The sequence below is a fragment of the Mesoplodon bidens genome, assembly GCF_964165515.1.
Source record: "Mesoplodon bidens genome assembly, chromosome: 5".
NCBI lineage: Eukaryota > Metazoa > Chordata > Mammalia > Artiodactyla > Ziphiidae > Mesoplodon > Mesoplodon bidens.
In genome coordinates this window covers 111685049-111710084 of record NC_138161.1, presented here as the reverse complement: position 1 = coordinate 111710084, position 25036 = coordinate 111685049, and the positions used below count along the sequence as shown (strand labels likewise).

General features: G+C 43.6%; 1 protein-coding gene and 1 pseudogene across 2 annotated transcripts; both read left to right on the top strand.

Moving 5' to 3' along the window:
• The first annotated feature begins 218 nt into the window (after positions 1-218).
• On the top strand, positions 219-518 carry LOC308618094 (cyclin-dependent kinases regulatory subunit 2-like; annotated as a pseudogene). Its single transcript has one exon. The product of its transcript is annotated as a cyclin-dependent kinases regulatory subunit 2-like (transcript).
• Positions 519-6117: 5599 nt separating this feature from the next.
• Positions 6118-25010, top strand: SLC51A (solute carrier family 51 member A). The gene is made up of 9 exons (XM_081234174.1): positions 6118-6359; positions 6984-7078; positions 19342-19496; positions 20282-20355; positions 20765-20923; positions 21474-21585; positions 21873-22019; positions 23540-23645; positions 24198-25010. The coding sequence occupies exons 1-9, from the start codon at positions 6322-6324 to the stop codon at positions 24353-24355; spliced, it is 1044 nt and encodes a 347-aa protein (XP_081090300.1). The 5' UTR covers positions 6118-6321; the 3' UTR covers positions 24356-25010.
• The last annotated feature ends 26 nt before the right edge of the window (positions 25011-25036 follow it).

The following is a 25036-nucleotide window of genomic DNA, read 5'->3' as shown; positions in this document are numbered from 1 at the left end:
CTGTATTCTTTGTTCCAGCGGTGCCTTCTGCCGTTATCCACCTGCCTGCATCACCAACTGTTTCCTTACGATAGACTCCTAACAGTTGGATTTAGGGCCAATGAATGCGAATATTGAAAACATATTTCAGAGTCGAGTCGTTGCCTTACCCGACTTGGACGTGTCTCTCACCTGTGTCCACTCTTCGCGTCCTGTCATTCCAGTCTTGCGCTGCCCAGTGCCCGCCCGCAGGATGGCCCATGAGCAGATCTGCTACTCAGACAAGTACTTCGATGAGCACCACAAGTACTGGCATGTCATGTTACCCAGAGAACTTTCCAAACAAGTACCCTAAACCCATCTGGTGTCTAAAGAGGAGTGGAGGAGACTTGGGAGTCTAGGCTGGGTTCATTACACAATTCATGAGCCAGAAGCACACCTTCTTTGCTTCATACGACCTCTTCCAAAAGGTCAACAAAAATGAAGTATATCTGGGGATCATCAATTAAATGTTTTTCAAATTTAATGTATATGTGTATATAAGGTAGTATTCAGCGAATACTTGGAAAATGTACAGATTGTTCATCCGTATCTGTGCATGAGCTGTATTCTTCACAGCAACAGAGCTCAGTTAAATGCAACTGCAGGTAGGTTAACTATAAGGTGGTTAAGATAAAATTTCTTCTAGCCAGTTTTTCTCTTAATATAAATGCCTGTTTGACTTTACTTGTTACTTTTGTTAAATAAAGTTTCTATGTTACATTTTAAAAAAATTTTAAATAAAACATATTTTACATAATTTACAAATGCTTTCTAGAGAGTTTGTGCACGTTTATACTATTATGACCATACCCATATCATAATACTAACACTATAATTAGGTATTAATGTAAAATAATTTCTCCAATTTTATAGATGACAAATGATAACTTGATCTTTTAATTTATATCTCCTTAAATTACTTATAAAATTAAATATTTTATATATCTATAGGTCATTTTATTGTAGTTGTTTTGTGAATTGCCTTTGTACATCGTTTGCTTGCTCACATTTCAAATGTAGAAGTATTTTTCTCTTTTTTTTATTGTGGTAAATATACATAACATAAAACTTATGTTATGTATAAACCATCACTCCTATCCATTCCAGAACTTTTTCATCATCCCAAGTGGAAGCTCTGTACCATTAAACGGTAACTCCTCATTCCCTCTCTCCCCAGTTCCTGGTAAACACTGTTTTACTTCCTATCTCTATGAATTTGACTATTCTAGGTACCTCACAAAAGTGGAGTCATACCTCTGTCCTTTTGTATCTGCCTTATTCCACTTAGCATAATGTCCTCAAGATTCATCCTTGAGCTTCAGCAGTCTTGGAAGTTGGTATGTTGTAGCATGTATCAGAATATCCTGACTTTTTAAGACTGAACAATATTTAATTGTATGTATATGACACATTTTGTTTATTCATTCATCCTAAATGTTGATGGACGTTTAGGCTGTTTCCACCTTTTGGCCACTGTGAATAATGTTGCTATGAACATGTGTGCACAAATGTTTATTCAGGTTCCTGCTTTCTATCTTTGGGGTCATATGGTAATTCTGTGTTTAGTTTTCTGAGGGACTGCCATAGTATTTTCCGTAGCAGCTGCATTATTTTACATTCCTGCTAACAATGGACAAGGGCTCCAGTTTCTTCGCATCCTTGCTAACACTTTTTGATTTCTTCTGTTTTTGTTTTTGTTTGTTTTTTACAATATCTATCCTAATGGGTATGAAATGGTATCTCATTGTGCTTTTGATGGGAGTGTTGGGTTTTTCTTTCTGATTTGCAAGAGCTCTCTTATATTAAAAATTTTGGTTGTGTTTATTGCAAATACGTTCGCAATTATTGTTTGCCTTTTAATTTTTCATGCAATATTTAGTGTATAAAGTTTTTGTTATTTTTATATAATCAAATCTATGGATCATTTCCTTAGCATCATCTTACCTTATTTCTATGTCTTTCCCCTCCTTCTATCTGATAAATATTTAACTATATTTAACTCCTTCTATCTGATAAATATTTAACTATATTTCTTGTTTTCTTTTTCATTTAACTCTTTAACCTACCTGAAATTAATGTAAGGGTAAGATACAAGGTAAATTTCTATCTAATCGTGTATTTTCCCCATGTCGTTATAATCAGTTGTTCCGGCATCATTTATCAAATAAGCTTTCCTTTCCCTCTTATGACAGATACTAAGTTCTTCGTGTGCACTAAGATCTGCAGGTAGCACTATGAGGTGCCTCCCAGAACCCCCTTCAGGAATGAATCTTATCCCCCCAGTGGCTAGAAAACAGCCTCAGCTTTGGGGATTGCCTCCCCTAAAGAAAATTGCCTCACCCAGGGTCCCACCTCCTTCCAGGTGCAGGTTGCATCCAAGGAGTGGTCCAACATGAGGTTATAAAGGCCCAGACACTTTGCCCCAGTGCAGAACAAATCCGAAGGGCCATCCTAGCCCCCATGTGACCTTGGAGTTGGCTGAGGCTTTTATTAGGCCCTTACCACGGATTGACTTCTCCCTTTGCTCAGCCCTGCTTCCTTCCCTTTCCTTTCTTTCCCTTGCCTTCCACAGGTGTTGGTCCCAAAATCATCCTCTAATAAACATCCTATGTGCTAATCTCTAGAGTTTGTTTGTGGACTTTTTCTTTCATTGATTTACTGAATTTATCACCCGGTATTTCAATGTTTGTAGTTTTAGAATCCAGGAGCCTTTTTGCGTTCTTAGTTGTCATCATCTGAATCCCTAAACTTATGATGTGTGTAGTAAACAAAAACATCAGAACCCCAAAATATTCACTAATGAATGAGAAGTGAGGCCCCACTCAAATATCACCTTTCCTTTAATACTAGCATCTTCCTTTTACATCTCAGCTGCAATGCAAAACAATGCCAAGTGCAGGCACGATGACGACTTCTTGCAAAGTGACATTTTAAATCTTGCAAAAGAAGCAGCATCTTATGATGTGGTAGACATTATATTAGAATATGCAATTTAAATTTTTTTAATTGAAAAAAAAGTATTTTTATTGAGTTAACACTGGTTTTAACATTATATAGTTTTCATGTGTAGGACATTATATTTCCAATTCTGTATACACTTACAGCATGTTCACCACCAAAAGTTTCCATCCATCACCATGCAGGTGATTCCCTTTACGCATGTCATCTTCCCTCCCGCCCCTTACCCTCTGGTAACCTCTTGGTTACCAAACCAAAACTGTTTGGTTTTGGTTTGATTTGGTTTGTTTATTTATTCTGGGTTTTTTTTAAAGAGAGAATATTATTTAAATGACCCAAAAGTAATCAACCAATAAGGGGCTAGTCTAAAACAGCTTAGAATTGAAGAATGGGATATCAATAAGGTTGATAACATGGTAGACTCTTCAAAAAAGAATGCTTAAGGCTTCACTGGTAAATTATACCAAACGTTAAAGAATAATGAACACCAGCCCTTCTCAAACTCTTCCAAGAGATAGAAGAGAAAAGAAGAAAGAACACTTCCTAATTCATTGTATGAAGTTAATATTACCATGATACCCAAGGCATATGAAGACATGACACACACACACTCACAAGATCCCACATGTCACAGGGCAAATAAGCCCAAGCGCCACAACTACTGAGCTCGCACATCCCAACTAGAGCCCGAGTGCCACAAACTACAGAGCCCGCGCTCTCTGGAGCCCATACGCCACAACCAGAGAGAGAAAACCCGCACGCCACAACTAAGAGAGAAGCCCACATGCCTCAGCGAAGGTCCCGTGTGCTGCAACTGAGACCGACACAGCCAAAGAAATAAAGAAAATAAATAGATTTTTTTAAAAAGAAGAAATACAATATTTTAAAAAATAATAAATAAATATCAAATGATTGAGGAGCACTAGGGAAAACTGATGACATTTTTGGTTGGTTGTTCTTTTATTTTTCAAAAATTACCCTTACACTGAGAAAGCCAAAACTGAAGTGGTAGATGTCTTATCATGTTACCATATGATTTTGTGGAGAAAGTTAAACCAAAAAAAAGAAAAATGAAGTGAAGAATTCGTTCTTTTTCTTTAATAGGTTATTACTTCTTAAATATTTATTTATTTGTTTGGCTGTGCCGTGTCTTAGTTGCAACATGCAGGATTTTTGTTGCTGCACGCGGGATCTAGTTCGATCCTGGGCCCCCTGCACTGGGAGCGCGGAGTCTTAACCACTGGACCACCAGGGAAGTCCAAAGAATTTGTTTTTCTTGATTCTAAAAATCAGCGTTTGACAGCTAGCCGTCCTAAATTAGCAAGAGAAGAACCTGATTGGCTGGTCCAGCTCATCTTCCTGACACGCCTTAGTTAAGGCCCGGCCTTAACTAATCCATGGGTCCCACTGTATAGAAGATAGGGACTTTGGTTCGGGCAGAAGTACCACATCAGCACTAAAGCCCTCCCTCTCACCAACCCCTTGCCATTCTTCCTTCCATCATCATCCATCCTGAGGATTAGCCAGTCTCCCCTGGGCCTCCCAGCCCCTGCTGCCCGGCTGCGGAAACATGAGTGTCAGCCCAGCAGCCTTCCCTTTCCAAGTCCCTCCTGCTCTTCAAACCTGCTCTCCTACCTCCACCACCCCCGACCCCCCATTTCTGTCCCAAAGAAGTTTCAGAGAACATCCTCAGCACCCTGTGTTCTCCTCTAGGGAAGTCTAAAGTTCAGGGCTCTGGGCGGTTAAGCTCAAGACCTCTCACCGGGCTAGAGGTGAATGACCCAGGGAGGATGGAGCACTCCTGTGGAAATGGTTGAGGAAGTTGAGTCAGCCTGTACCTTGCTAGGGCGGGGCCCAGGCGACTGATCCTCCGGAGGTTAGTGCCCTTGTCTTACGTGTTGTGCCCTTACCTCCACCTTAGGAGGTAATTGGCCCCTGAGACTCCTGGATCACTACATTGTCCTGTCCAGAGAACTGTACTTTAGGAGAAGGGTAAAAGAGGGAGAGGGCTCTTCTTGAAACTTAGGAGATATTTTGAGGTGCTGTGGGACAGGAGTAGGGGGTCTTCTTGGTGCCACATCAGTAACTTCTTCCTCTGATTGTATTTACTTACCAGCCCAGAGCAGGGGGATTTCTCTGCCTTCCCAGAACTGATTCTCTTGACCCTCTCATGGGCCTTTTTTCTTCTCTCTTTCTTTTTTTTTACTATCGAAAATTTCATCTGAGCCTCAACACAGCCCCTGACCCAGGTCCCTTCTGCCTCTTTCCACACCTCCGTGTCTTTCTATCCAACCTGGTGTCATAACCCCTCTGGGCCTCAGTTTCCTTATCTGTAACATGGGAGTAAAGATAGCATTTACCTCATAAGAGTAATTGTAAGGTTTAAATGAGATAAGGAACATGCAGCAATTCCTACGGCACCTGGTGCGTGAATGCTCAATATACATTAGCTACTGTTGCTATGATTTGATTATTTTATCAGTCATGCAACCAATTCTAAGGAGCACTTAGTACGTGTGAGGTCCTGTGCTGGGAACTTAGGGGTACTATGCTTGGCCTTAAATAGGTTTAAATCTACCTGGAGAGAGAAGAGAAATCACCAATCAATAAAATAGTTCAGAAGCATACAATTTGGCTGTTTTTCAGAATCTGTCAAAATGCCCAGAAATCTCACTCAGTAACTCTGCCTCTTAAATACACCCTCCCCCACTCCCCATTTGCTGCATCTTCCAGGGGTGGTCTTTTGGCTGGATGAGCCTGCCATCAGGATGCTGTGGGCTGGGCTTTGGGAAACCCACATGGGCCTTGTCTGGACTTCCCGGCTAGCCCTCCCTTCCACACTCCAAGCCAACAGCACCAACACAGTCAAGGCCTCAGGGGGACAGAGCCAGCGTTCCAGCCAGATTCTGAGGGAGAGGGGGTTGCTGACCAGGGTGTTTTGCCGGGAGGACCAAGGATTTTGTCTCTACCACAGCCCTAAAAGGCTCCTTAGGAGGGATGGAGGGTGAGGGAGGGCTGGGGGCAAGGGGCAGCCAAAGGCATTTGTGGGAGGGAGGAAGGAGGGGCCACACCTACCGACAGGGAGGAGTAGGAACCAGGGAACTCAGCCAGCCGAGGGGATCAAATTCCTCTGCTGTGAACTCTGAGATAGGAGCTTGTGGGCACGGAAGCCTGAGGAGGGAGAGAGCCAGAGGGGAAGACCCAGTCACTCCACCTACCCACAGCCCAGTCCCGCAGGCAGCAGAGCCGGCAGGAGCCACCTTCCCCAGGGCCCACACCTGCCTGTCCCTCCTGGGTCCTCAGTGCCTCCCGGGAAGGAAAGCCGGAGAGAAAAAGGAGACAATGGAGCCAGATGGGACTCAGATAAAGCTTGATCCCAGGTGAGTGAGGGACACAAGCCCCGAGCCAGGAGCCAGTTGCTAAGCAGCAGGGGCCCCTCTCACTCTGGCCTGTCCCTACCTCGCTCTCAGGGCTCTTTGGCTCCCAGCACACAGAATGACCCAGAACTAATAATGGTCTGGTCATCCCACAAGGTCCTCAGGGACACCGTGGGGTAGGGCGAGTGTATGACCCTTCAGAGCCTTGGCTTTGGCTCCCAACCAGGGAGAGAAAGATCCCAGAGGTGGGGGCAATGGGGGGGCATGCACAGAGCCCTGACCAGCTGGAGATCCATTCCTGGTACTAAGGGTCCACTCTTTCTCTGGGACCCTGCTCTTTCTCCCTAGCCAACCTCTGGGCTTCTGCCCCAATGGAAGTGGAGAAAATGGACTATGGGTTTTTTGAGCACTACAGCCAGACCTACCCATGGCCTAGGTGGCAGCCTGCCTTACACAGTGACCCAGGCCAATTCTCCATTCCCTCTAAGAGTCAGGGCCTTGAGGGGAGATGGACAAGCTCCCTGAGCCCAGGAGTATTTGAGGGAATGTCAGGTTGCTGGTGTCCCTTCTGCTACCCTCCCCGTCCCCAGGTCCCGATATTCTGAACACACGCTGGTGTCTCTCCAGGTACACAGCAGATCTTCTGGAGGTACTGAAAACCAATTACAGCATTCCCTCTGCCTGCTTCTCTCACCCTCCTACAGCAGCCCAACTTCTGAGAGGTGAGTCAGGGACCCTCTGTAGAGGGAACTGAAAGGAGGGAAAAACTGAACATCCTGGGGGAAGTCAGAAGAGCTGAGAGGAGCTGAAGAGAGGTGGTCCTGAGCTAGCCAGCCTGGAGGGCCTGGGAGGATGACTGGCCCAGTGTCTGTCTGTCATGGTAAAAACCTGGGAGAAGAACAACTCCTGGAGGAGACAAAAGGCCAAAAGAGAGGCACGACAACATGGCCCACAGACAAAGCTGCATGTTGGGCCTCCCCAGCTCAAATTGGGGACAGTGGTCTGGAGCAGTTTTCAGACCCCAGGGCCACCCAGGGACTCAAGCTGGTGCCCAAAGCCCCATAGAATGCCCTTGAGGTGTGCACAACATCCTCCCCAGGAGAGGGTCTGTACAATTCTAGTGGGGTGGTTATTATGAATAATGTTCTGAAAACTTAGGTGAACCTGTAAAAGTATTCTGACAGTGTTGGCCAACTAGATCCCTTTGGACACGTAAAACAGGACAATCAAATGGCCCTAGCATCTTGAAAAGCAAATGTGGCTCCCATCCACATTTTATTTGGTTTCCCTACTGCATGACTAACTACCTCTTAGGCAGTGATGAATAGGAGTCTGTGTCTCTACAGTATCCTTGATGCCTTTCCCAGCCTCCTTCCTGATGTCTACCTCAAGGAGTAGACTCTTCCTGAACAGCAGGATGTGGTCAGTGTGAACTAGGAGGCAGACATGGGCATGTCCTCGGACAATGTTCAGCCTCATTTCATATGCTTTGAACCAGAGTGAATACCAACTGCCAGAGGGTGTCCAGAGAGGCCTTGTAGCTGCTCTGTGGTTCGTGTCAGTACGCAGATGCTAGATCCAGCTCCAGGGACCCCTTGTTCAGAGAGTGCAGCTGGTGGCACAAGTGACAACACACCAGTGTTGTCAACCAGAGGCAATTTTGTCCTACTGGAGACTTTTGACAATGTCTGGAGGCAGTTTCAGTTGCCACAGCTAGAGGGTGCTACCGGCATCTAGTGGGTAGAGGCCAGGGACGTTGCCCTGGAAACAAAGGAACGTCCCCTGGGCTTCCCTGGTGGCGCAGTGGTTGAGAGTCCGCCTGCCGATGCAGGGGACTTGGGTTCGTGCCCCGGTCCGGGAAGATCCCACGTGCCTTGGAGCGGCTGGGCCCGTGAGCCATGGCCGCTGAGCCTGCACATCCGGAGCCTGTGCTCCGCAATGGGAGAGGCCACAACAGTGAGAGGCCTGCGTACAGCAAAAAAAAAAAAAAGGAGGGAAAGTCCCTACAACAAGGAATTATCTGGGCCAATGTGTCAATAGTGCTGAGATTGGGAAATCCTTCCTTACACAATGCAAATGGATTTCACATTGCTTTGCTACAAAATGTGCAAATAGAAGCACCAAGGATGTTCAAAGCAGGGAGACCATTCTGAGTCTGGTAGTCTGGAGAGCTGCCTTGTCCCCAGGTGCAACTGTTGGAGTGGGTAGCAGTTGGAAAGTGGAGGTGGTGGGCACCGCTGGGGTTGGGGTGGAGATAGAAGGTGCAGGCAGGTTCTCCAGACACTGAGGAGCTGGATCTGGTAAGATTCAAGGTTACTGGTGCGGAAGCAGGGGACAATTGAGAGGGCTGGGCAGGTAAGGTGGGGCCTGAGGAGTGTCAGTCAGAGGAGTTGTACTTTATCCCGCAGACAGAAGGAGCAGACAAGGGCTCTGAGATTGGGAGGGGCTGGATAGTGTTTCAGGGTCATTAATCAGCAATCAAGATAGACTTTGGGGAAGAAGAGCCTTGAGAATGAGGGGCATAAATTGGAGGTTATTGCCCCAGCCCAGCAGGAACCAGGTCAGTGTCAGGGAAAGGAAGGGAAGATTGGGAAATACAGGCAATCCAAAGAAAGAGCAGGCAATCTGGTAAATATTTAGACAAGGTAAGGGAAGGAAAAAGAAACTCTAATGATGACTCCGAGAATCTGGACAGTGGTGATGACACTGACAGAAATAGGAGAGTCAGGAAGAGGTGCCCATTGGAGGATGTGGTAAAACCCCTTCCTCCTTCATTTATAAACTCTGTTATTCCCTAAATTAAATGCCATTTAAGAAAGAACTATTATGGAAGAACTATTGAAACTTTCAATAATCTGTTTTTGAAATGCCTGTGATATGATTGCAATTATAATCCTTACATGATTATTTTTTTTAATGAACTGATCCAAACATTTATTTGTGGGAGTGAAGGACCAAGAAAAGCCAAGACAATTTTGATAAAGAGTAAGGAAGTTATGTGCCCTACCAGATATTAAGGGTTATATATCAAGACTAGAGTAATTAAAGCAATAATGTAATAACTGCAACCACACAACTCAGATTGGGACTTGAACCCACTGTTTTGTTTTGTTTTTTCCTTTAAAAAAATATTTATTTTTGGCCGCACTGAGCGGCATGTCACATCTTAGTTTCCCGACGAGAGGTCAAACCCGTGCACCCTGCAGTGGAAGCGAGGACTCTTAACCACTGGACCTCCAGGGAAGTTCCCCACTGTCTTTTCATTGAAATCATACACCTGGTCTCAGGACTTACTGAAGTCCAGGCTCTTTATGCTTCCGCACAGAAGAAATTCAGTGAAAGGCAAAGTGATAGGTAAGAAGTAGATTTATTTACAGAGCTACACACTCCATAGACAGAGTGTGACGCATCTCAGAAGGCGAGAGGCCCTGAAATACGGGGTGAGTAGTTTTTATGGGCTGGGTAATTTCATAGGCTAACTAGTGGGAGGATTATTCCAACTATTTTGGGGAAGGGGCAGAGATTTCCAGGAATTGGGGCACCGCTCATTTTTTGTCCTTTTATGGTTGGCCTCCAAACTGTCATAACACCTGTGGGTGTGTCACTTAGCATATGCTAATATATTACAATCTGTGTATAATGAGGCTCAAGGTCCACTGGAAGTCGAATCTTCCACCATCTTGGACCTAGTTGGTTCTAACCAGTTTATGTCGCATCCTCAAGAGCTATGGTTTTTAGAGGTGGTGCCCTGCCCCCTTCCCTCCTGTTTCACAAGGGGCCTGACAAGCAGAAAAATAAAATAAAATAGAGGGTCTAGAAGTAGACCCATGACCACTTGGGGACTTGCTATATGAAAGGGTGGTATACACATCAGTGGGACAGGATGGACTCTTTGAGGAGTGATGCTGGACAATTGCCTGTCCCTATGGCAAGTAAATAAACATGAAAATAACTCCAATATAGCTTTAAGCCAGATAGATTAAGTACCTAAATGTAAATGCAAACATTTTTACAAAAGAAAATATGGAAAGATATCCTTATGGTTGGAAGTAGAGAATAATTTCTAAAATAAAACACAAGAAAGCACAAATGATCTTGAAGATTGACTACATAAAGCAAACAAAATTCTGTACAGCTAAAAACACTATAAACAATGTTAAAAGCCAAACCAAAGACTGGGAGAAGGTATTTTCAAGCCTTATAACCAACAAAGGATGATTAGTCAGTATAAGAAAAATTCCCCAATAAAAATTAGATAGAATAGATGATCATACAATTCATACTAGAAGAGGAAACCCAAATGGCCAATAAAGGTACAAAAATGTTATCTGTTTTGTTAGGAATTAGGGAAGCTCAAGTTAAACAATGAAATAACATTTCACTACTCTCTCAAAGATGAAAATTAAAAGTCCAATAATCCCAAGTCATGGTGAATTTAAGGTGAACTGTGAACTCTCATAGACTGCTGGTGGGAGTACAAATTGGTATAACCACTTTGAGGAGTAATTAGATATCTTTAACACTGAAGATTCTCATCTCCTACAACCCAGCAATTCTAATTCTAAGTGTTTGAATAGAGGAACTCTCCTGTACATGCCAAGGAGACACATTTAAGAATGCTTATGATAGGGCCTCCCTGGTGGCGCAGTGGTTGAGAGTCCGCCTGCCGATGCAGGGGATACGGGTTCGTGCCCCGGTCTGGGAGGATCCCATATGCCACGGAGCGGCTGGGCCCGTGAGCCATGGCCGCTGGGCCTGCGCGTCCGGAGCCTGTGCTCCGCAACGGGAGAGGCCACAACAGTGAGAGGCCCGCATACCGCAAAAAGAAAAAAAAAAAAAAAAAAAAAAAAAAAAAGAATGCTTATGATAGCATTTGTTTGTCACAATGAAAATAATAACAACCATGAAAACAATGTTGAGTGGAAAAGCATTTCACAGGATAATACCATTTATATAGATTTTTTAATGCAAAGCAATATAATATGTTGAGTATGTACATATATTGTAAAAAATTAAAACATACAGGAAAAGATACACCTCAACTTCAGAATAGTAGTTAGCCCTGGGAGGTGAGGTAGGGAAGTGAAAAGGATCCAGGAGGTATATACAGGGGCCTTCAAGTACATCTGTAATGTTTTATTTTTCTAAGAATAACTTTTGAAGCAAAGTTGGCAATATCATAACACTCTTTAAAATGGATTATGGATATACTAATATTTGCTCTATTACTATATTTATTTTTTTAATCTTTATAATTTTAAAAATAATTATAAAAAATAATTTTTAACCGGCTGTGATGAAATGTTAGGTGAAAAAACAGAATGCAAAATTTTACAGTATGATTGCAGTAATACAATATGTATGAACTTTAACCAGGATGCTTTTTTTTTTTAACACCTTTATTGGAGTATAATTACTTTACAATGGTGTGTTAGTTTCTGCTTTATAACAAAGTGAATCAGTTATACATATAACAGGATGTTTTTTTAAAGCTAGTTTTTACTGAGCAAATACTACATTCCATGCTAAGAGGTTTAATTAGAGGATAAATAACCTGCCCAAGATTATAGAGCAAGGAGTAAATGGAATTTTACTTTGAATTCAGAGCCTATGCTCTTAACTTCCATGGAAATACATTATGCAAAAATGAAAATAATTTTTGGTTAGGAACTAGCTAGGATTATGGTGATACTCTTTTTTCAAAGTTTTAATGTTCTTATATTGTTTTCATTATTTAAAAAAGTAATCTTGGGCTTCCCTGGTGGCGCAGTGGTTGAGAGTCCGCCTACCAATGCAGGGGACACGGGTTCGTGACCCAGTCCGGGAGGATCCCACATGCCGCGGAACGGCTGGGCCCGTGAGCCATGGCCGCTGAGCCTGCGCTTCCGGAGCCTGTGCTCTGCAACAGGAAAGGCCACAACAGTGAGAGGCCCGCGTACCGCAAAAAAAAAAAAAGTAATCTTCACTGTTACAGATACAGTGGGAAATTTGCTAGTTACTAAAGGTATGATTGTATTCAAACAGGTGAGTTAGACAAGCATTTCCCAAAACGTGTTCCTTGGAATACTAATCCCAAGGAGTGCTCCATGAAAACAGAGCCTGTAGAAAAATAAGTTTTGCAAAAGCTATATTCTGTAAACTCCTTTTGGAAATTAACAATATAAATTAGATTTAAAACTTGGTATACTCCACAGGAAAGAAACATGTTTAACCTTGTTTAAAGTGTTTCCAAAGATCCTTGTGCCACTGGATACTTTTGTTCCATAATATCTATTAAGATGCAGAAAAAAAAAAGATAGAGGACAATCTTCCAAGAAGATAAATGAATTTGAAGTCGAATAATGGTGTCGGGCTATGTATGCTAAGGAAGTTCTCTCTCTCATACTTTTGCCCTATGGAAGTGGATACAAGAGCCGGTAGATGCTGCAAGTATGAGAAAGAATAGAGCACCAAAGCCAGCAGATACAAGAAACTACAAAAGCACTTGCATATTGAACAGTTGGAATATGCCTCACCTCCACCTTCATCAACTTAAGCAACCTTTAGAGCTGCATTTGATTGTTTATATCACTCCACATTTCCTTCCATAGCTATGTGAACACACACCAAGAGTCAGCATGTGTAATGGTGAAGAGAATGGACTTAGGGTCAGGAGCCCCTGGGTTTAAATCCCAGCTCCGTCACTTCCAGGCTGTGTGACCATGGGTGAGGTGCTCAACTCCCTAAGCCTAGTTTCCTGAAAAAAAACTATAAAATGGAGATGACAATAAGAATTCTCATGGGGTCATTTCTTTCATTCAACAAATAGTCAGTTACTGTTCCATGCACTTGGAGATAGAACAGAAAACAAGCCTGACAAAATCCCTGCCTTCACAGAGTTTATACTACCATCACTCCGATGGGGATAGACAACAAACAAGTAAATAAATATGTAAATAACCTAACTGTTGGGGGCAGCTTGGGGAAGAGGAGGTAACACCACACTGGACGCTCAAGGGAGGCTGGCTGAGGAGGGGGATTTGAACAGAGAGCTCAGTGATAGGAAGGAGCCCACCACAGGGAGCTCAGGGAGGAAAGACGAACAGACAGAAGCCAAGTACCATAAGGATCTGGAGGTGGAAACAGCTCAGGTGGTTGTTGGGAGGCTGAGGAGTGGTAGGGAAATCCTAAACCTCAATAAACAGAAGAGGCGAGAGGCAGCGATTGAGTTTGGAGAACGCAGGGTGCGGGAGAGGATGAGGAATCAGTAGAGGAGATCTAGGGTCAGAGACCAGGAGAGGAACCAGGAGAACTGTGGTTCTGGGGGTCAAGGGGAGGGAGATTTTCAAGGAGGGGGAATAGTCAAGGACAGTGAACGCTTGCTGGCTTCTGGAAGGGCTGTTTCCACTCTCAGCTCTCAGTGAGCTGATGAGGACAAGAGTCAAGTAGGGGATGGGGGAATACCACAAGGAGAGGCCTGCAGCGGTATGCCCCTTCCCAACAATGGATGTTGGTTTTTAGAAATCTACTGAATTAATTTTGGTTTCTGCCTATCTGAACTTTATATTTTGTCTGTATTTTTTTAACTAAACATTTCTACTGTAAAAATAATTCAATGAAGTCAGTTCGAAAATAGAGAAAAGTGAAAAGAGGAACAGTCATGTATGGTCCCACCACTCAAGACCAGCACTGCAAATATCGCAGCATAAGTTCTGTTTTCTAGGCTTTTATTTAACATTAGTGGAAATTATACCATACTACAATTTTATGTCCTGTTTTAATAAGTATGACATCACATGAATTTTTTCACGTCATTCTATGTTTGGCAAAGTATGTGTTTAAAAAAAAACTTTTTTGTTATAAAATACGTATTCATTATAGAATAATTGGAAAAGAAAGAAGACAAAAACCACCCACAGTATCATCACTCAAAGACAGCATTGTTAATTAATTTCTAGGCTTTTTTCTAGGAAATGATTTTTTAATGTTTTTATTTTATCAAAGTAACACATGAACATGTGTTAAAAATTTAAATAGTACAAAAAGGCTGCTAAAGAAAATCAACTATCCCCTGCCCTATTTATTCTCATTTCTTTTTTCTTAAAAAAAAATTTTTCTTTGGCCATGCCAAGCGGCCTGCAGGATCTTAGTTTCCTGACCAGGGATCAAACCCACCCCCTCTGCAGTGGAAGCACAGAGTCTTAACCACTGGACCGCCAGGGAAGTCCTCTTGTTTCTAATCGTCATCCTCCTTTTTTAGCTGATGATTATTCTGATAGTTACCTTCAAATTACCATTATTTCCTGTGGTATCAATTTTGGACATTATCTGTAGCTGCCTCTATAATGCATGAAAATTTAATTCACTTAGCACCAAACTTCTTCCACTCTTTCCACATAGTTATGTCAATATTTTTAGTTGGTTATCTGTATAGCTGTATATACTATACCTATATTTTATTTCTTATTCTGACAACTATGGACAGTACTTCTTCACTTTCCATTTTATATGATAAAGGTATTAGGGCCCCACTCTTTCCATCAACTCTTTTCTACCTTTCTCTCTCCAAATCCTTTAAACATGGTTATAGTTTTACCACACTACTTATTTTTATTTTTTATTTTTATTTATTTATTTACTTATTGGCCACACCACGCAGCTTGCAGGATCTTAGTTCCCCTACCAGGGACTGAACCCAGGCCGCTGGCAGTGAAAGTACCAGGTCCTAACCACTTGACTGCCAGGGAAATTCCCTTTGCTAATTTTGCATTCTGCTTTGTTCACATAAAGATTTGTTTGTTTTAGTCATAAATTACATACAGTAAAGGGCAATGATTTTTATTTTTATTATTTTTGGCTGCACTGGGGGGTCTTCTTTGCTGCGCGCGGGCTTTCTCTAGTTGCGGTGAGCAGGGGCTACTCTTTGTTGTGGTGCGCAGGCTTCTCATTGTGGTGGCTTGTCTTGTTGCGGAGCACGGGCTATAGGCGCGCGGGCTTCAGTAGTTGTGGCTCGCGGGCTCTAGAGCGCAGGCTCAGTAGTTGTGGCGCACGGGCTTAGTTGCTCCGCGGCAATGCGGGATCTTCCTGGACCAGTGATCAAACCCATGTCCCCTGATTTGGCAGGCGGATTCTTAACCACTGCACCACCAGGGAAGCCCATATCTGTATTCTTGTTGAAGAACATGTGGACTGTTTCCAGTTTTGGCCATTATGAACAATGCTGCTCTGAACATTCTTTTGGTGATTAAGGCACTCATTTCTATTAAATATGTTTCTGTGAGTGGAATTTTTGTGTCGCAGGGTAGGTGTATGTTAAGCTTTAATAGATACTACCAAACTGTTTTCCAAAGTGGTGGCACCACTCCCAATAGCAATGTGTGAGAGTTCCAATTGTTCCTCATCCTCACCAGCACTTAGAATCATCGGTCAAAGGAGGATTAAAATTAAAAGCAATTCTAGCCCTTTTGGTGGGTATATAATGGCACCTCACATTTGTATTTCCCCAGTGACTATTAATATTTAGCACCTTTTTATGCTTCTTGAACATTTGGATATCTTCTTTCAAAAAGTCACTGTTTAGGTCTTTTTCACTTTTAAAAATTTCACTTTTTCTTTCTGATAGGAATTCTTTATGTATTATGTATTATGGATACGACTCTTTTTTTTTTTTTTTGCGGTATGCGGGCCTCTCACCGTTGTGGCCTCTCCCGTTGCGGAGCACAGGCTCCGAACGCGCAGGCTCAGCGGCCATGGCTCACGGGCCTAGCCACTCCGCGGCATGTGGGATCTTCCCCGACCGGGGCACGAACCTGTGTCCCCTACATCGGCAGGCAGACTCTCAACCACTGCGCCACCAGGGAAGCCCGGATACAAGTCTTTTGTTGGGTATTTGTATTGCAAATATCTTCTCTCGGTCTGAGCATGCCCTTTCATTGTTTTAATGGTTTTCTTTGTCAAGTGGAAATTCTTAATTTTAAGGAAGTCCAGTTTATCCATTTATTTTCTTTATGATTAGTGCTTTTGTGTCCTATTTTAAAAGGATCTTTGCCTATCTCAAAGTCATTAAGGTATACTTCTCTGTGTTCTTCTAAAAACTTTATTGTTTTAACTTTCACATTTAGGTATTTTTGTATGATGTGAGGGAGGGGTCAGTGTTCTTTTTTATCACTTTGCATATTAAATGAGATGCAATTAACCCAGCACTTTCTCAGAAAGAGTCCTTTCCCCCTGAATTGTAGTGAAGCCTTTGTCATGAATCAGATGACCATAAATGTGTGGATCTGTTAATAAGTTTTTCTGTTTTTTAAAACAGTGTTAACACGTTTTTTATAATATTAGTACATAGTCTTTGCAAAGTTTTTTTATGGTATGCACAAATTTTTCATGCCTGCATAATATTCTATTGTGTAGTTTACATAATAATTTCAGTATTGTTGGACAATTTAAGTTTTTTTAAATGTAGGGCTATTAATAATATTAGAAACATTATCTTTAAATAAAACAAAAAATAATATATTACTGTTATTTTGCAAAAAATAATATATTACTGTTATTTTGCTCTTCTCTGGCTGCTAGGCAGGTTGACTGTTTTCCCACTTCCTGAACTGTGTTAGTATCATTTTCCCATTTGCAAGAGCCTTCTGTTTTTGTTATTTTCTTTACATAATAAAAATTTTAAACTTGTGTACACATTTATTAAACATGCTTTCCCCTAGTCTGTTTTCTGCCTATATATTTTTTTAACATTCAGAAGTTTAAACTCTTTATGTCAAATTTGACCATTGTTCTCTTTGTGATTTCTTGGATTACACCTAAGCTTAGGTAGGCCTTCTCTCTCCAAAGTCTTGATGCAGATACAATTCTCTCTTTTCTTTTCCTTCTCTCAATTTTCCCTGTTTGATTTTTAAAGGTTTATCTCTTTAATCTATCTGGAATTATTTTGATATATGGAAGGCTTTATGTGTATCTCATGATAAAACAGTCATAATTGTTTTAAATCCACATTTTTATTGTATAAGGGTAAAATTGTGTCAGCCCCCAACCCCACCCCATGATGTTTATATTTTTAAAGTTTCAAGGAAGGAAGGTAAAGTCTCTTTTTAATAAAGGACTGCAACCAGGTGTTTTTTGGCTTTTGTTTATTTGTTTTGTTTTGTTTTCTTAAAGTTTAAAATTTGCAGAGCCTTCTGGAGCAATATCTGTAGAGGGAATTGAGAAAGAGGCAACAGAGTTAAACAGCAACGGCAATGCCAAGCCAGTAATTTGGTCACCCAGAGGGCTGTATCCTAATTAAGTGGAGGTGGGGTGGAGGCAGGAATGGGGAGGAGGGAAGAAAAATAGCACAGTCCTGTCTTTTGAGGCCTGTAATAGAAAGGAAAAGCTTACTACTGACTTCAGAAATACAACTTGGGATCTGGAATCCAAGGGCCACCTTCCCCATGGCAGGTCCTCTGGATTGATCACAGACCTAACTGTGGTCAGAGGTAAAGGGCCTATTGGATAAAGTAAACAGAAACAGAGAGAAAAACGTGTGCCCTGAAATAAGAACAACCAGGATCAACATATTTTTTGACAAATTCACCTTTGTCCTGGTTGCTCCTTGTGGTGCCGCCAGGTATGACTGACCCAGATGACAACTCAAGTCTTTCCTGTGGTATGGTCTCCTTCCTCCCTTCTCCTTTTGGTGTCAACAGTAGTATCTCTGCCAGAGTTGCCCTCAGTCACCAAAACATAGGGCAGACCAGCCAATGCCTTCCTCATACTTTACTCCCAATGTAATAAGACAGTGGCCTGGACTCTGACAGTCTTCCCCCACTTCATCTGTCATCTAGCCAGTTAAGTGGCTGAAAGGAAAGAGTCTGCCAACTAGGGAAGAGACTTAGATAAATGAGGGTCCAGGCTTAGTCACTGAGGACACAGAACCCTTTGTTTAAAACTAATTGTTGCAGGGCTTCCCTGGTGGCACAGTGGTTGAGAGTCCGCCTGCCAATGCAGGGGACACGGGTTTGTGCCCCGGTCTGGGAAGATCCCACATGCCGCGGAGCGGCTAGGCCCGTGAGCCATGGCCGCTGAGCCTGCGCGTCCAGAGCCTGTGCTCCGCAACGGGAGAGGCCACAACGGTGAGAGGCCCGCGTACCGCAAAAAAAAAAAAAAAAAACACTAATTGTTGCAATGGTTAGAAAATGTTCAGAAACAAATATTGTGACTCTATTAATGTTTTCCTGTTAGCAATGGTGAGGCCGGAGGAGCTTCACTGGTGTTTGTTGAAAAATTGTTTGTTATCCTCTGACCATTATCAGGCGAGCTTGTTTAAAATGTGGATGACTGGGTCCATCCCAGATCTGTTCCAGATCTGTTGAAACAGCATCTATGCGGATAGGGCCTGGACAGCTACTTTTTAACAACTCCTCAAATGATTTCAATAAATACTAAAGAGAGCTACTGGGCCACATTTAATGTAAGATTAAGTGTGAGGCCAACGTGGGTCATATGTCCTTGGAGTCTTTACTCATACCCATTTCTTTTGTTAAAGTCCCTTCCTATGTCCCAGTTTTGTGACATAATTTTTGAAATCAAATTTAAACAGCTCTAAAGTAAATCAAGAGTTATATTCTGCTTTAATTATAATGTTAATTGCTCCCTGTTCTGCTAGCAAAACACCTGACACTGAAATAGAAAACTGAATAAGCCCTGCTGACCTCCTAATTTAGAATTTTTGCTAATTATGTACAAACTTGTTTGGTGTCTATATCCTGGTTCAGATAAGCCTTACCATACCTAGAATTATCTGGTCTAGTCTCTCATGAATGCAGAAGAATGACTATTTCTTAGTCACATGTTGGATACTCTAGATCTAAGAAAAAGCCCATCTTCTGCATGAGGGGGCCTAGACCAGGTAATTTTAGATATGGTAAAGCAATTTAGATCCACCTGAGGAAGCCCACATCTTCCGCTCCTCAGTCCTGACCTTCAGCTCACTGGGGTCTGCCCTCTCTTTCAACTCTAGCATTGGGCCCTGCGGAAATTTCTCTCATGGTCATCATGACCTTGCTTGCCCTGGGCTCAGTCGCCATCTTCCTGGAGGATGCTGTCTACCTATACAAGAACACTTACTGCCCCATCAAGAGGAAGACTCTGCTCTGGAGCAGCTCTGCACCCACGGTGAGGGCCCTGTAGCTGCCTTTTGGGAGGGACTGGAGGGGAGGCAGGGTCCATCTTGAGGATTCCTTTAAACTCAACAATTCAAGTTGCCTTCCTCTACCACCTTAGGGTGAGGGTTTTAGTCTGATATCTGCAGTCAGGACCCCATGCTTGGAAGGTCAACAGGCAGTGGGATGGAGCGTTTGAAATATCTTAGAGCCACAGAAACAGCTGAAGAACCCTCTCAGCCCACCGGCAGCCTCACTCGCTACTCCCCTGCTACAATATTGCAAGCCTCCTTCTTGGACACACCAACTTCCTGTTCCTCAGAGGGTAGGAGGAAACGAACCTTTTCCCATGGGGTCATGCTCACTCTACCCTTACGTCATAGGTCTTTTTAACTCGCTCCCACAGCTATTAGATAGGTCTTTGGCATGTTCCCAGGTCATAAAATGGGACTTCTCTTTCCATGTGGTGAGCTCTGTGTCTGTTTGGGGGGAAGAACAAAGCCCTTGAGGTCCTTTCCTGCCAGATGACAACTGCCTGGGCCATCTCAAGACATCAGATGCGCTAATAACGTCTTAAAGATGAACTGACCTACTCTTACCCCAGTGCTATAAGTTGAGATAGTCTTCAAAAGAGCCCCCTGACTCAAGGTCACTTTAACTAGTTATTTTTCCAGCTGGTCACTTTGAAGTAATGGTGCCTCGAATGTTTAGGTTTTGCTTCCTTGAGCCCTTGTTGTAAAAGGTGAGCACGAAGCCTCCTTCCTTGCCCTAACCAGCTCCTTGCTCTTCTCCAAGCAGATAGTGTCTGTGTTCTGCTGCTTTGGTCTCTGGATCCCTCGTGCCCTCATGCTCGTGGAAATGGCCATAACCTCGTAAGTGTCCTGCCCTGCCCGCAGCTGAACTGGATATCCTTCTGGGGTCCCCCACTCTGCTCCCCTCAACCCCAGGACTTCAGAGTCCGTGTCTTCTTTTATCCCCTATCCCTTCCATAAATCCGTGCAAACCAACTGATCACAAATAGAGCCCTTGAACTTCCAGTTCATCCTCAGGCACCATTTCATTCCCACAGCCTGAAATTGCCCTCTTCCCACCCTGTCCTCTCTCTCACTTCCTCTTGGGTCACACACTCCAAACACCTAGCCCCCACCTGACCCCTCAGGAAGCCCCACCTCTCCCTGCCCCCTTGGCAGTCTGTCTTTCTTTGGCAGGAAGGGCTGTCCTATCGGCTGCTGCCACCTCCCCTTCTGTGTACTCTCAGGCCCCCCTCTCCCCCAACCCCAGGTTTTTTGCGATGTGCTTTTACCTGCTGATGCAGGCCATAGTGGAAGGCTTTGGTGGGAAGGAGGCCGTAGTAAGGACACTGAAGGACACCCCAGTGACGACCCACACAGGCCCCTGCTGCTGCTGCTGCCCCTGCTGCCCACAACTCATGCTCACCAGGTAAGGTGGGAGGGAGAGGCCGCCTGGAAGAACAGGGTAGCCTCTTCCTGCACTCTCCCAAGAGCCTCTGCTGGCTCTCTCGGCCCTGCTTCAAGCCTCATGGAATTAGGGTTTTATGGAACAAAGCCAGTGATGAAAGGGTGGGCATCCCGCAGCCAGGGTCCACACACTGGGCACCCACGCAGGGGTAAGGGGAGCAGAGGAAGGAGAACTCCAAAGTTCCCATCACTTAAGCTCACTGCCCCCTACAAACTACCACACAGAGAAAACTGGATTTTGGACTATTTACTTTCCCCTTCCGTCTATTTCGGTTAATGAGGTTGGGGTCAACACTCGGTTCTTGCTCAAAGGCTGCATTCTGGTCTGAGGGTGAGTGGGAGGCAAGAAGGAGGGTTCCCAACGCTCTCAACATTCTTCTGGCTTCTTCCGAAGTCCCCATCCATTTGACCATGTTGATGTCTATGATGGCGGAGCCCAGTGAGGGAGCTGGAAGATCTTCTTGGGGTGGGTGGTTTGTGGGTCCATGTTCCTAACCCTCTTCCCACTTCAGGAAAAATCTTCAGCTGCTGATGTTGGGCCCCTTCCAGTATGTCTTTTTCAAGATAACACTGAGCCTGGTGGGCCTGTTTCTCCTCCCTGATGGCATCTATGACCCAACAGATGTAAGTCAGGAGTAAGGGGCAGCGGAGGCCAAGATTCATTAAATACCTTTGAGCTCTAGAAGGAATAGCTGGAGCCAATATCCCCTAATTCAGGGCCCCAGGAATGGGGTAGCCCCAGGGACAGGGTGGCTGTGGAAAAGTAGTGGCTCAGGGACTCTGATGGGGAGTGAAGAAATGGGAAGGGGCCAAGGCTTTGGGGCTTTTTTACCTTTCCCACCATGGGAGAGGGGAAATAAAAGGAGAAAAGGGCTTGCTTCCTCACTGACTACTTTCTGGCCTGCCACCAGATGTCGGGGAAGAGCACAGCTCTATGGATCAACATTTTCCTTGGTGTGTCCACCCTGGTAGCTCTGTGGACCCTGGGCATCCTTTATGGTCAAGCCAAGCTGCACCTGGGCGAGCAGAACATAGGAGCCAAATTTGTTCTGTTCCAGGTAACTATACCCTGGGAGAGAAAAGATGGTTAATAATGAGCCACAAGTAATAGGGGTTAGGAGCTGAGACTAATAAAGGATAAAAGTGGGTCTGGGAAGCTTCTTAAGCCTTAGGTTTCCTGTGAGATTTGGAAAAGAATCCCTGCCCTTTCCCAGTTTTTGCTTTTCTGTGCTTTAATAGTTTCCAAGCGTTGCTGTAGCAAAATATCACAAACTGGGTGGTTTAAAGCAACAGAAATGTGTTGTCTCACAGTTCTGGAGGCCAGATGTCAGCGGCCCATGTTCCCTCTGAAAACCGTGGGGAGAACCCTTCCTTGACTATTCCTGGCTTCTGATGGTTTGCAGCAATCCTTGGCATCCCTGGCATGTCACATGGCATTCTCCCCTCATGTGTCTGTGTCTTGTGTCTCTTTTCTTATAAGGACATCAGTCATATTGGAACAAGGAAGGACCCACCCTACTCCAGTATGACCACATCTTAACTAATTATGTCTAATTAGTTACCAAAACAATGATGCTTTTTCCAAATAAGGTCACATTCTGAGGTACTAAGGGTTAGGACTTCAATGTATCTTTTTGCGGGACACAATGCAACCCATAACACATGTATTATCAAACCTTAATTTCTTATACCTTTGCTTTTTTTTCTTTACTACCTACCCATTACTTCTAAAAACCTGCAATTCATCACCACCAGAAACATCAGCATTATCGCAGCTACAACTATGAAGTGTCTATACCACATACTAGGCACTTTTCATACATTAATTACATTTAAATTCACTATAATCCTCACTCATTATTATTTGTTTTACAAATGAGGAAACTGAGATGTTATGGGGCTTGTTCAAAGGCTCATAAGCGATGGGACTGGAATTTAAACCTAGATCTGTCTACTCCGACCCACATCTCTTCTTATCACACTGCCTCTTCATCTTCACATCTTTTCTGACAATTCTCTAAAACTCACGTTTGTTTACTTTTTACACTTTCCATTCTCTAAGCCCAGAGATAGCCCTTCCACCAAATGCAGTGACTTCTAGCCCAATATTGTTTCCCTTCTCATTTCATTCTTTCTGTCTCCTTGCTGGGCCCTTCTCCTATTCCCAAGGCACAATGACTCCTTTACAGTTAACAGAGTGATTGCACATAAATTCTCATTTGATCTAAGCAGGTGCCGCTTACAGGCACATAGTAGGTAGAATTGGAGGGTCCAGAGGAAGACAGAGGACAGAAGAACCTAAAATGGAGTAAGGGACTGAAGGGGCACAGAAAGGATCTGGGCCCCAGAAGCACTCAGGGTCAGGCTAGCGGGTAAAAGCCCTGTGATTGCCGAGCCGGCCCATGATTATTGTGGGGAAGCCTAGAAAAGCCAAGTCTGCCCTGAAGAGGCTGTGCTTCAGGAAGGTGTACTCAGAGAGGGCAAGTACAAGACACATCTCAAACACAGCAGTGGGCCAGCCGGCCTCAGTGCCGGGGATGCTGAGCCCCTACCCTCACTTCTCTTTTCTCTTCTGCAGGTTCTCCTTATTCTGACTGCCCTGCAGCCATCCATCTTCTCGGTCTTGGCCAACGGTGGGCAGATTGCTTGTTCCCCTCCCTTTTCTTCTAAAATCAGGTCTCAAGGTGAGCACATAGGAGCTCCTATTCTATTCCAGGATGGGCAAGAGGGGGAGGTCAGGGAGGAGAGAAACTTAGAACGGAAGTTGAGCCAGCCAATCTCAGAATACTCAGAAAGTTCTGCTCAGAATACTGAGAAAGGAACCTGCAAGAAATCTAGCAGAAGCTCTAAGCAGACTATGACCTCTCTGATCACACAGAGGAGAGCTGCAATCCCACAGCTTGAGGCCAGCCCTGATGGCCAACCCAGGAAGCCATGGGTTCAACCCTCAGCTCCAGGAAGAGCAATTGGTGTAGTTAGGAAGCAGAAGTCATACTGATGAAACATGCAAAAGAAATGTTTAGTGCTAGCCTCAAATTGCAGGAGGTAGAGGGCCAAGTTCTGGTTCTGGCGCTACTATTAACCTGCTATGTTACTTGTGACAACTTAATATCTCTAGGTCCTGGTTTGAGGACAAATTGGAGAAAGTGTTGTTCAACTCATATGCCAAGGCTGCTAGTGGTATACCACCTCTGTAAGTTAGTATAACCTACATTATATTTTGCCCCATGCTGCAGTGATGAACTGCCACCTCCTCATCCTGGAGACTTTTCTGATGACTGTGCTGACACGAATATACTACCGAAGGAAAGACGACAAGGTTGGATATGAACCTTTCTCTTCTCCAAACCTGGATTTGAACCTCAAAGCTGGAGGTCGATTGCTTGGACAATGAAAGAGACACTGCACTCATTAGATGGGCATAAGATTTCTTTACTGTTCCTCAACCTTGACCAAATGGGGATGGATTCCATTGTCAGAGCAAGCTGGCTGATGGTATACACTTGACTGTAGAGACGAATGTGAACTATGCAATAGGATGAAATTGTTTTGGATCTTGTCTGAGGAAGGCATTTTAAGTTTTATAATAAACAAACAGGATGGAGTTTGATGTTCTACAACTGGGCACATTGCCTCTGTGTGTGCCACTATTAGCCCATAAAGCTTGTATATTAAAAGGTTACTCTGAGGTTTCCCAAAGCAAATGAAAGGGAGAAGAGAATGTGATAGTTTTACTGGTATAATAACAGGAATAGAACTCAGCCAGGCAAAATAGTATGAGCCCAAACTCTCGAAGAAACCAGGCTTCTGAAGAACAGATGAAAGGTGTTCTTTCCCTTACAGATGTGTCAGTAGGGCACTGATGACATTAGACCTGGGAGATCTGGATCAGCCTCCCTTTGTAGGACAATGGCTTTTTTAGTACCAAGCTGCAAAAGGAATCCCCATAATATGGTCATGGAGTTATTATGGAGAGACAAATTAAGATGCAAAAGCAAAGGAAATGATCATACAGGTAAAACCCCCAAATACACAAAACATATCATACACATGTATACAAGGTCAAAAACACAGA